The sequence below is a fragment of the Bombina bombina genome, chromosome 2 (genome assembly GCF_027579735.1).
Source record: "Bombina bombina isolate aBomBom1 chromosome 2, aBomBom1.pri, whole genome shotgun sequence".
In the NCBI taxonomy this organism is placed as follows: Eukaryota; Metazoa; Chordata; class Amphibia; order Anura; family Bombinatoridae; genus Bombina; species Bombina bombina.
Window position 1 is genome coordinate 831,010,511 of NC_069500.1, and position 12,357 is coordinate 831,022,867.

General features: G+C 38.8%; 1 protein-coding gene across 2 annotated transcripts in view; it reads right to left on the reverse strand.

Annotated features, from left to right (window-relative positions):
- The window catches only part of PIP5K1C (phosphatidylinositol-4-phosphate 5-kinase type 1 gamma), a 110,986-nt gene that overhangs the window by 20,138 nt on the left and 78,491 nt on the right, over window positions 1–12,357 (reverse strand). Inside the window, exons 17-18 of one of the 2 annotated variants that reach the window (XM_053703126.1) lie at window positions 8,768–8,842; window positions 8,427–8,510 (exon numbers count right to left, since the gene is read on the reverse strand). The exons of the other annotated variant lie outside the window; for it this stretch is intronic. Of the exons in view, the coding sequence (XP_053559101.1) occupies window positions 8,427–8,510; window positions 8,768–8,842 (159 nt within the window). The remainder of the gene's footprint in view (window positions 1–8,426; window positions 8,511–8,767; window positions 8,843–12,357) is intronic. 2 annotated transcript variants of the gene reach the window in all.

Sequence of the window (12,357 nt, forward strand, 5' to 3'; positions counted from 1 at the left end):
CACCAAGTTAGCGGGAGAGCGATAACTTTTTACTTTCAACTCGTAATACCAGCGCAACCCAACAAGCTCAAAAAGTTTACTTCTAGCACAATTAGTGCTCTACTGAAATAAATAGCGCTCCACTCGTAATCTGGCCCTATGTGTCATGTTGTAACAGATGAAGATCAGAAAATGTTATGACCAATCTATGCAGAAATCTGGTCAATCTTAAAGGGTTCACGCTAACAAATCCTCGGAGAAAACACCATAGAGAAGCTTGGATAATTTTTGGCTTTGTTTTCTAAGCCATTTCAAATAAATAGAAGAGAAGCTGCCATATGAATGCGTAAAGCACGCATGTTAAAGGGATATGAAAGTCAAAAATAAAATTTCAAATGGAGCATGCACTTTAAAAAGGGAAAAAAGCTTTCCAATTTACTTATATTATTTGTTAAAATTCAGCTTCTTTCCATGACAGCATACTTATGTAGGCTCAGGGGTGTCCACGTCTTGAGCACTATATGATAGCAGTGTTTGTAACAGTTTTGTACATATACTGCATAAGACGTGCACATCTTAAAAGGACCATGAAAATCAGTAGAATTGCATAAGCAACAAGTACATAAAAAGAAAATGCAATATAAAACTTACATTTAAATGAATAGATTTTTTTCTGCCAAATTTCAAAATTTACTTTCATTTAACCCCTGTATCTTGTTACAGCCATCAGCCAATCATAAACTCATATGTATAAACTGTGAACTTTGACAGTGTACGCAAAAAAAAAACCAGCACAATTTGGTAATGGAAGTACAATTGGAAAGTCTCTTAAAACTGCATGTTCTAATGAATTATGACTTTATATAAATATATTCAAGGCCCATATACAGAGATGGCAAAAGCCGTTTATTAAAAGAAAATTGTTTGTGACAAGAAGTCACAATTTAAGGCTGGAAGAAATTAGATTAAATCTCCAGCAACATAAACGTTTTTTCACTGTAAGAGCAATCAAATTCTGGAACTCATTACCCGAGGAGGTAGTAAATGCCAATACCTTAGATACGTTTAAAAATGGTTTAGCTACATCTCTGGCTAGAAATAGAATTCAGGCATATGATTGCTTGTGTTAAATGAGTCATGTTTTTTCATGGGATTATTTTAAGATCAAATGGAGCTTTTTTTGTCAGTACAGTATATTAGACTTGTATAGGTTGAACTCGATGGCTGCAGACTCTGATCACTGATTCTTCCTAACCTACTACGTCAATTCTCAATCCCTAGCCACACATATGCAGGATACTACCATTGAATGCTTGCAATGTAAAAGGTTAGAGAATGTAACCTAGAGCAAAAAATGCGTTTCCAAATGTATTGGAATTTAAAAATCACATTTAAAGCCGTGCAAGGCACTTTACATAGTATTCGTTATATTATAATCAGAATTTGAGACTGTTGCAAATCTTTCACAATGCCAAGTCACTGTCACTCTAAGCATTATTTAGCACAGATCCTAATACATTAACAGGCTCAGTGTGTTACATGCTTGTTTGCATGATCTGGATATATCAAAGGCTACCTGTGCTGCAAATTCTTTCAAACCACCAAGCTGTACAAGGGTCACAATTATTTAGGCAGTATTGATACTTTCTTATGGAGAAACAGATCAATGTTAACACTAATTCTGGTACAGATATTTCCAAACTGCAGTATACTATATATAAAATTTTAAATAAGAGTTAAAAACTTAGATTAAATCATATTTACATTCAAAAAGTAATAGCATAATTGGTGTGTATACATCGTCAAGCCACTTTGATTAAAGCTTGGTGGAAGCTTCCCAGTAGCCTTTGCAACTCCCGCCCAATTTATAAACATACCCTGCCGCTGGATTAATTTTACCTATAGACAAGCTGGAAGTTGTCCAGAGAAAAAAAAAAGCCTACAGTTTGCTAGATAACAGATCAGCTAAGCAATACATACAGGAGTGTTTTTTTTGGGACATCCACTAATACAATATGAGAATATAAATTATAGAAACAGAGAATTTAACGGTAGATAAGAACGAAATAGGCCCATCAAGTCTACCCATATTATGATATTACATGTTTCTTAGAATAGCCTTATGCATGTCCCAGGCATTTAATTATTTCACAGTCTTTGTGTTTACCACCTATATTCGGATTCACATAATTGTCACAATACCATACAACTCATCACTGGTGATTTGCTACCAAAGCAAACCATAAAATAAAACTAGTTTGTTAAGAAAATTGGCAGATATGAGCAAGTGATTGGCAGGGATTGGCTGATATTAGCAAGGGAATTAGATCTGTGTCAAATTAGCCACAGCAAAGGATATAAGATAAACAACACTCAAGATGTTTTCAAGCTGCGTGAACCTGGAACTTTAAAACAATGCACATTTTGCAAAATTAAAAAAAAATATATATATGTGTATCGTGTGTGTAGGCGGGGGCGGACAGACTGTGGTGTGTACATTTACACATCGAGTGCCAACCCGTTCACGTCAATAGATTTTACTTTTATTTATGCTGGGAGCATTTGCTCTATTGGCATTGTTTTTATAATACTGTGACTTTTAAATATTCGGTTTTAAAATTTGTAACAGACCTTTTGCTGTCAAATAAACTTATCTGATCTTTGCACATAACATGTATTGGTTACCCTTCTACCCCTTCCTGTACGAATTCCTCTATGCCTACTGGGATGAGTGTACACGCTTAATAGCAGCTAACACTGCCAGAGTCTAAGCGTGGAGAGCCGTGACAGGAGGATACCGCCGCGATAGCAGGACAGTGATAGGTAGATAACATCTTGGTATAATATAACTGGGATTTAAAAAGTATTCTGTTGATATTATTTCCTTATGAATATTTTAAAGCCTTACTAGCTACACCCTTTAGTTGTAAAGAAACGTTCTTGGAGGTAAAACAGCACTCCAGTGACTATCATTTTGTATACTCTAACAAAGCATGTTATCAAATGTGCTCCAATGACACTTCCATACCTGCCCTGACCAGAGTTATATAAGAGTGACCTAACCAGGGTTGAAGCTATATTTGATCTCTTTCTTTACTACCAGTGGCCTGAAATATCAAAGGTTCTTGTGTGTGTGTGTGTGTGTGTGTGTGTGTGTGTGTATGTATGTGTGTATGTATGTATGTATGTATGTATGTATGTATGTATGTATGTATATATATATAAGAAAAAATGCCTACTGGGACGAGTGTACACGCTTAAAGGGACACTGAACCCAAATTTTTTCTTTTGTGATTCAGACAGAGCATGCAATTTTAAGCAGCTTTCTAATTTACTCCTATTAACAATTTTTCTTCGTTATCTTGCTATCTTTATTTGAAAAAGAAGGCATCCACACTTTTTTATTAGTTCAGAACTCTGGACAAAACAATTTACCATGGCATTTCACATTTAGATCCACCTGGCTACCCAGACTCAATTGGCACAAATGGCAAAATTGTGTGGGATCTCCTATTACCCTTGCTGAACAAAGGGTACCATCTATGTCTGGACAATTTTTATACCAGCAGAGAGCTGTAAAACAATTATTTCATTTTGATTCCCTGGCCTGTGGCACAGTGCAAAAAAAAAAAAAATCATACATGTTACCCCCAAAAGCTGAAATATTGAAAAAAAAACGTAGGGGCACAATGTCAGCTTTACACCACAATGACCTACTGGGCCTTCGGTAAACTGATTAAAAAAAAAAAAAAGTGTACATGCTCTCCACAATGCACGATGAAGCTACAGTGCCACTGAATGTTAAAGGAAAGGATTCACAGATCTAAAAACAAGTACATTGTGGAGTACAGCAAAAATATGGGAGGAGAGAAGATTTAGCTGACCAGTGCATACTGTACAGTCATATCTACTTCAGCCAAAGACCAAAACCTGGCACACAAAAAAAGTAGGCACAGGGAAACCATACACTTTTTTGGAATTGTCATTAAATGTTATATCTGATATTTTGTTTAACCAGACCATAATCCTCCCAACATTTGATTCAGAAGATGTCTAGCGACTCTGCGGCAGACATTTTCCCTCTAGGATCCCCCCACCACAGCCTGCAAAAAAAAAGTCACCCCAGAAAAATTGTAGAGTCTGCTATAAAAAAGGAGTGAGGAATGACTGGCTACCATTGCCCTGGGTGCCCCTCTCTCTACCTTGCCTCTGTATCACTGATTGCTTTATAATATACCATACAGAGTTAAATGTCTGATATTAAATGGACTTTGTATGTGTTCCTGATTTATTTTATTTTTTATTATTCTGTCTTCCTGACTTCATGGATTCCCTGGCCTTGTCCTGCCACTCTAAGGTCATGATAAATAAACTACACAAAACAACTTTTAGAATACCCTGAGTTATCTACTTTTGCAAATGATATGGCATCATGGGAGTAATTTTTATTACTGGGCTGTCATAATTTCTCAAAGGCGACATTGGTCCAGAAAATCAATGTGCCAAATTTCCATGTAAATGGGCAGGCCATGTAATTTCCCGAAACACCATAAAACTTGTACATGGGGGTATTGTTATGCACTTGGAACATTGCTGAACACAAATATGGATGTTTAATAGCAGTAAAACATAAGGATGATGATAAAAACAAGCAAAGTGCAGTGTTTGTGTGAAAAACATAACAAAAAGACCACTAAATTTGGCAGCTGTTGTGACTAAGGGGTCGAATTATCAATCTCCGAATGGAGCTTGATGCCCCCGTTTCCGTGAGAGCCTTCGGGCTCACCGGAAACAGAAGTTATGAGAACTTGTCCGCCTGCTCTGAGGCTGTGAACATCAATCGGCCCGATCCTATACAATCGGGCTGATTGACACCCCCTGCTTTGCCGGAGGCGGCATTGCACAAGCAGTTCAGAAGAACTGCATTTTCAATGATAAATGCCAACAGCATATGCTGTCAGCATTTATCGATGTGCGGCGGACATGATACGCTACATCGTATCATGTCGGTCCGCACTTTAAAATAATCGGCCCCAATATGGCTACAAAAAAAAAAAAAAAAAAGACTAGACATAGACCTTTTGGAATACTCTGGGTTGTCTACTTTTTCAATTGATATGCCATGATGGGGTAAGTTTTATTACTGGGATACCATAATGTCTAAAAGGCAACATAGGCCCAGAAAATCAATGTGCCAAATTTCCAGGTAAATGGACAGGCCCCATATTTGGCCCAAAGAAAGAGAAAAAAAAGAAAGAGAGAGAGAGAGAGAGAGATAGATAGATAGATAGAGAGAGAGAAAAGAAAGAAAGAAAGAAAGAAAGAAAGAAAGAAAGAAAGAAAGAAAGAAAGAAAGAAAGAAAGAAAGAAAGAAAGAAAGAAAGAAAGAAAGAAAGAAAGAAAGGAAGGAAGGAAGGAAAAAAAAAAAAAGAAAAAAAAAAGAAAGAGAAAAAGAGAGAGATACACACAAACAGAAGATTTGATATATGTGTGATAAAGTTGAAAATCTTGTGCTCCCTGAAACAATACCTTCAGCCTACTGACACAGAACACTGCCTTCTGTGACTGCTGCTCAGGTTATTCCTGGAGTACAATAAGTGAATGCATTTGCATTATCTGAAACCTATGTGCCTGCCTTAGAACAGGGAGTGTATTGTCCATATTTAAACTCATTAGAATCATACTATGCTGAAAGCTATACACAGTATCGAGTGGTCAGTGCTGCTGGGGAGCTAAATATAGGAGGTGCTGCTACATACTTCAGAGGTCCAGCTCACTGGGGACCCCCTCCTGCACTATTACAATTGAGCTGAGAAGCAGCTGCAGCCCCCCACAAACTTTTTTTTTCCAGTGTGATTATTGTCCCATATTGCAGCGGTGCCTACCAGAAGTGTCTCTGATTCCTTATGCCTTTTTCTCTGTAAGCTTCTAGCAGAGGTAAGGCAGTGCAACCATTAGAGCTGCATAACTGACCAGCTCCGCTCACATCCACTATCCTCTTACAGAAGTCTGTGCCCGGGTCAAAAACACAGTCACATGATTCCCCATCTGGCTCCATATAAAATACTATATATGGTTGAAATCATAACAAAAAAAATAGGACCCACCGCATCAGAAAAGCTGTATTTGATAGGCGGGTGGAGGGAAGACGGCAGGCGCCCTAGCAGTTGCTTATATCGTCCGCCCCTGCCTACCCTCCTCACGTCCTGGGCTTCGCTATTAGTGGCGGAACTTCAGATCCTGGTCCCACCTGCTGGGACCCTCCACTGAGTGGCTAACTCAGAGTCCGGTCGCACCTGCGATCTTTGTGACCCTGGAAGTTCTGCCACTGAAAGAAAGATTGTAAAATTTCCTAATGTAAGTACATAGTATATACAATTAGTCTTCAAAACAGGGGCACTTTCAATGTTTACATTCTTTAAGAATATTTATTTGTTAAATATTTACCATTTTGTGATGGTAAACATTGAGTCGTTATGTTTACCATAACAAAATGGTAAATATTTTACACAAAAAAGCATCTTAAAAAATGTAATCAATGAAAGTGCCGTGTTTTGAAGACTAATTGTATATACTGTGCATTACAATAAAAAAGTTTCCAATCACTTTAAGGAACTCAAAACCCAGAATTTTCCATTCATGATTCAGATAAAGCATACAATGTTAAACAACTTTCTAATTTACTTCTATTGAACATTGAACACATCTGATAAGCCAATGGCATGAGGCATATATGTGCTGCTCTTGAGTCTACCTGGGTATGCTTTCCAACAAAGGACATTGTGACACAAAGCCTGTTGCTTTATCTACAACCCAGCCACTCATGAATGAAAAAGACAGTTCTTGGCCACATTTTAGTACTACAAAAAAGCATGAACGCTGGTCCCTGGTGGTACTTGGAAAAGGGTATGAAGTGCACAGGGACTGCTCTGGACCTCACATCCGGCCCTCAAGTCCCATCACAGATACCAAGAGAATGAAGCAAAATAGATAATGAAAGTATATTAGAAAGAGTCAAATATACGCTCTATCGTTTAATATTGACTTTACTGGCCATTTAAGAAAAAGCCGTTTAAATTAAAAATTTAGAAATGAAACTTTCAGGTAGTATACAACTAAAATTGTGGTGTTCATAACCACTGACTGATATGGACAACTCCTTCAACTATATTGGTGGAGAGAGAAGGCCTCCACAATCCTGATAAGATAAAAAATGCAGCAGGACAGAATACATGGAAATGCCCTCCTTATTAAAATCAAACACACACAGCAATTCTTCAGTTATGGGCTAGATTGTTTGTATATGCGATGTCTTTGTACTTTGAATTGTATTATTCAAAGAGACTGCCTCTGCTATTTGTATACAAGGGGCGCCCTTTCTTTTATTGTAGATTAACATATGTTTAGATCATAAAATACAGGTTATAACCCTTTAAGTTGCTGTATATTTCTTTCCACCTTTATTAAAGGGATACTGAACCCATTTTTTTTCAGTCATGATTCAGATAGAGCATGCAATTCTAAGCAATTTTCTAATGTTCTCCCGTTATCAATTTTTCTTCATTCTCTTGGTATCTATTTGAAAAAGCAGGAATGTAAGCTTTATGAGCGGGCCCATCTTTGGTTCGGCACCTGGGTAGTGCTTGCCGATTGGTGGCTAAATCTAGCCACTAATCAAGCAAGCACTATCCAGGTGCTGAACTAAAAATGGGCCAGCTCATAAAGCTTACATTCCTGCTTTTTCAAATACAGATACCAAGAGAACAAAGAAAAATTGATAAGTTGTAAATTAGAAAGTTGCTTAAAACTGCATGCTCTATTTGAATCATAAAGGAAGCATTTTGAGTTCAGTATCCCTTTAAATGGACAGGAAACCCCAAACTTTTCTTTCATGATTTGGATAGAACATACCATTTTAAACAACTTTCCAATTTACTTCTATTATCAAATTTGCATCATTATCTTGTTATCCTTTGATAAAGGAACAGCATTGCACTACTGGCAGCTAGATGAATACATCTAGTTAGCCAATCGGTAGAGACAAATGTATGCAGGCATCAATCAGCAGCTAGCTCCCACTATTGTAGGATATGTGCATATTATTTTTCAACAAAAGATACCAAGAGAATGAAGCACATTTAAAAATAGAAGTGAATTTAAAAGTGTCTTAAAATTACCTGCTCTATCTGAATCATGCAAATTTACATGTTGACTTTCCTATCCCTTTAAGCCTTTAGAGATTAGTTCAGATTTCTGATGAGGGACCCAAGAGTGGCTCCATGTAGTACACTAATGGTTTTCATTATGTAGAATTTAAAATGATTTATTTAAGTATGTGCTAACATGTTTTTGTCTGGCTGGCATGTAATACCTCAAAGCCTCAATACAAAAATAAAACACAACGCACAAAACATGTTGCATTGAGCAAGAGCCCTTCTAAAACTTACTGTGTCACTTTCCTCGTCCGAGACCGCTTGGGCCTGGGTGTTATAGTGAAGCGGGGAGTAAACCCAGCTGCGGTCATCTGGAGGCTAAGCCGGGGCCAGGAGAAGAGGCCAGGTGGAAGCAGAAGCAGCAGTGCAAGTAGGAAGAAAAAAAAACAACAACAAAACAAAAACAAAAAAAGAGAGAAGATAGAGGAAGAATAACCATTCCAGGGATTCTATAGCGGTTACTAATGATTATCCAAAACTTAGCTAAAAGGGGTACTAGAGGAATTGATTAGTAACAAGACTAGATCTCTCTGCTGCAGCTAGTTTGTCTAAAGGGATGGGTGGTACTCACTCACAGAATCAGTGGATGAGGAGATGGAATGTGTCCGATGGAGGTTAGGGGAGTAGACCCAGTATCTCCCGTCCGTGAACTGAGCAGGAAGTGAAGAGGCCCAGAGAGATGGAGGATGTTGAGGGTGAGAGAAATGAGTATGATGCAGACAGAACTAACAGTTTTAGGAGATCTTTCCAGATTAGTAGATCTCTTGTTTATTTGTATTTTTTTCTGTGAGATGCACAAATATAATTTTCAGTGGCTAATACAAATTTAGATCAATATTTCAACATCTCTTAAAAAAGTAGTTGCGCTTCAAATATTAACTTTTTTTTTCTTCAATAAATAAAGGAACATTAAAATCAAATGTATAACAGTGCTCTCCTCAGGGCCTAGTTAATGGGCACACCACCCAGCTGATTTTACCAACTACCCACCTAAAACAAAAGCGTAATATTAAGCTAAATTGAGTTAATATTTTTTTTCAATTTTTATTGCACAAATAATCATTAAATCAATTTCTTTCTTTAATTATGTAATTAATTATTACTTTGGATAGCTTAACAGAAAAAAGTTAGAATAGCATTACACTGCCTTCACACAGCGGCAACATTTTATTTGCGGAAAACAGTGACATATTACAAATGCTTTGTATACAAAAGTAATGTCAGAATGATTTACAACATTTTGCAAATTAAGAACAAAAAAACTAAATCTATTCTTACCTGATACATTTCTTTCTTTCCGGACATGGAGTCCACAACGTCATTCCAATTACTAGTTGGATATTCAACTCCTGGCCAGCAGGAGGAGGGAAAGAGCACCCCACCAAAGCTGTTAAGTGTAACTTCCCTTACCCATAATCCCCAGTCATTCAGCCAAATGAAAATGGAAAAAGAAGAAACACAAGGGTAGAGAGGTGCCGGAGGTTTACTAAAAAAAACAAAAAAAAAAACTGCCGAATTATAATTAAAAAGAGGGGGTCGGGTCGTGGACTCTCCATGTCCGGAAAGAAATTTATCAGGTAAGCATAAATTTAGGTTTCTTTCCTATGACATTGAGAGTCCACAACATCATTCTAATTACTAGTGGGAACCAATACCCAAGCTAGAGGACACTGAATGAGTAGGGAAGGAGAAAAAGGCAGGAGGACCTAAACAGAAGGCACCACCGCTTGAAGAAACTTTCTCCCAAAAGAAGCCTCAGCCGAGGCAAAAGTATAAAATTTGTAGAGTTTGGAAAAAGTATGCAAAGAGGACCATGTAGCCGCCTTGAAAATCTGTTCCACAGAAGCTTCATTTTTTGAAGTCCAAGAAGAGGAGACAGCCCTAGTGGAATGAGCCGTAATTCTCTCAGGAGGCTGCTGTCCAGTTGTAGAAAAAAGATAGATATATATTCAATGATGTCATAAAAGGATTTATCTTTCATTTATGCCCAATCAGCCCTGCCCTATTGATTTTAACCTATCACGTCACGTTAGTCTCTGTTTAAAGCACAGCTGTGCTAGGATTTTAATCAGGCTAAGAGTAAGGCTACAGCCGAAACGCGTAAGCCAGTTAAAGCATGGACTGATTGTTCTTGTTATTCTATTATCTTCCATGCTATGCTATTTATGCCACATTGGTGATTTTAAACTTTTGGATCAATAAAGTATACAGACTTTTAAACCACAGCACTGGATTCCTGCCCTTTTTTTCTACTGCTGTCCAGTTGTCTCATAAGCCAAACGAATCATACTTCTTAACCAGAGGGAAAGAAGAGAAGTGGCCTTCTGACCCTTACGCTTTCCAGAGAAAACAACAAACAAGGAAGAAGATTGCCGAAAATCTTTAGTAGCTTGTAGGTAAAACTTTAGAGCATGCACAACATCCAAGTTATGCAAAAGACGTTCCTTATGAGAAGGATTAGGACAAAAAGGAACTACAATTTCCTAGAAACCCCAATTTAATATGAAGGACCGCCTTATCTGCAAACGGAGCCAGCTGCAAAACTTAAAGAACTAAATTAAGGCTCCAAGGAGGAGCAACAGGTTTAAACACAGGTCTGATTTTGACCAGGACCTGTACAAAAGCTTGAACATCTGGTTAGTCTGCCAGGCATTTGTGCAAAAGGATAGACAATTCAGAAATCTGACCCTTCAGAGTACTGACCGACAAACCTTTCTCCAGGCTATCATGAAGAAAAGATAAAATACAAAGAATCCTCACCGGCTCCAGGAAAAACCCTTAGATTCGCACCAATAAAGATATTTACGCCATATCTTATGGTAAATCTTGCGAGTAACAGGTTTGTGAGCCTGAAGCATAGTATCAATGACCGCTTCAGAAAAACCACTTCTAGACAGAACTAGATGTTCAATCTCCAAGCAGTCAGCTTCAGAGAATCCAGGTTTGGATGGAGGAAAGGACACTGAAGTAGAAGTTCCTTCTTTAGAGGTAACCTCCAAGATACTTACCAGATTCGTGAACCAAATCCTGCAAGACCATGCAGGAGCTATTAGGATTACCGATGCTCTCTCCTGTTTGATACGAGCAATGACTCGTGGAAGAGCAAACGGAGGAAACAGATATGCCAGAGAGAACATCCAAGGAACCGCTAGAGCATCTATCAGAATGGCCTGAAGATCTCTTGACCTTGAACCGTACTTTGGAACCTTGGCGTTTTGGCGGAACGCCATCAGAACCAACTCGAACCCCCCCACCTGAGGGTTATCTGAGAGTCCACTCCCCGGGATGAAAAGGTCTGTCTGCTCAGAAAATCTGCCTCCCAATTGCCCCCTTCTGGAATGTGGATGGCAGATAGGAGACAATTGTGAGCTTCCACCCACTGCAGAATGCGAGTCAGCTCCTTCATGGCCAAGGAACTCAGTGTTCCTCCCTGGTGGTTGATGTAAGCCACTGAGGTGATGTTGTCCGACTGGAATATGATACACCAGACTAAAGATAGTTGAGGCCACGCTGTCAGGGCATTGAAGATTGCTCTCAACTCCAAGATGTTTATGGGAAGAGAAGTCTCTTCCCTAGACCACAGGCCCTGAGCCTTCAGAGAACCGCAAACAGCTCCCCAGCCTGACAGGCTGGCGTCCGTAGTCACAATAACCCAGGAAGGTCTCAGGAAGCAAGTGCCCCGAGACAGATGTTCCTGTAAGATCCACCATGAGAGAGATAGTCTCTTGTTAGGGGGTCCAGATTCATCCTCTGCGATAAATCTGAATGGTCTCGGTTCCATTGACGGAGCATGCAAAGCTGCAGCGGTCGCAGATGGAACCAAGCAAAAGGAATGTCCGTGAAAGTCACTATCAGACCAATCACCTCCATGCATTAAGCCACTGACGAACGAAAGCAGACTGGAGAGAAAGGCAGGAAGCAATTAGTTTGTATTTTCTGACCTCTGTCAGGAAAATCTTCATGGAGAGGGCATCTATAGTTGTCCCTAGGAAACACTCTTTGTAGATGGTACTAATCTCCACTCCTCATACACACGGAAGAGCAGAGAGTCACGTGAGTGGGCTGAGGAAATAAGAAACTGCGCCGCAAGCTCTTCAATTTTAAAGCACGCGTTTCAAGAAACTCAATAGTAAAACAATCTTAGCCGCCCAATAAATCTCTGGAC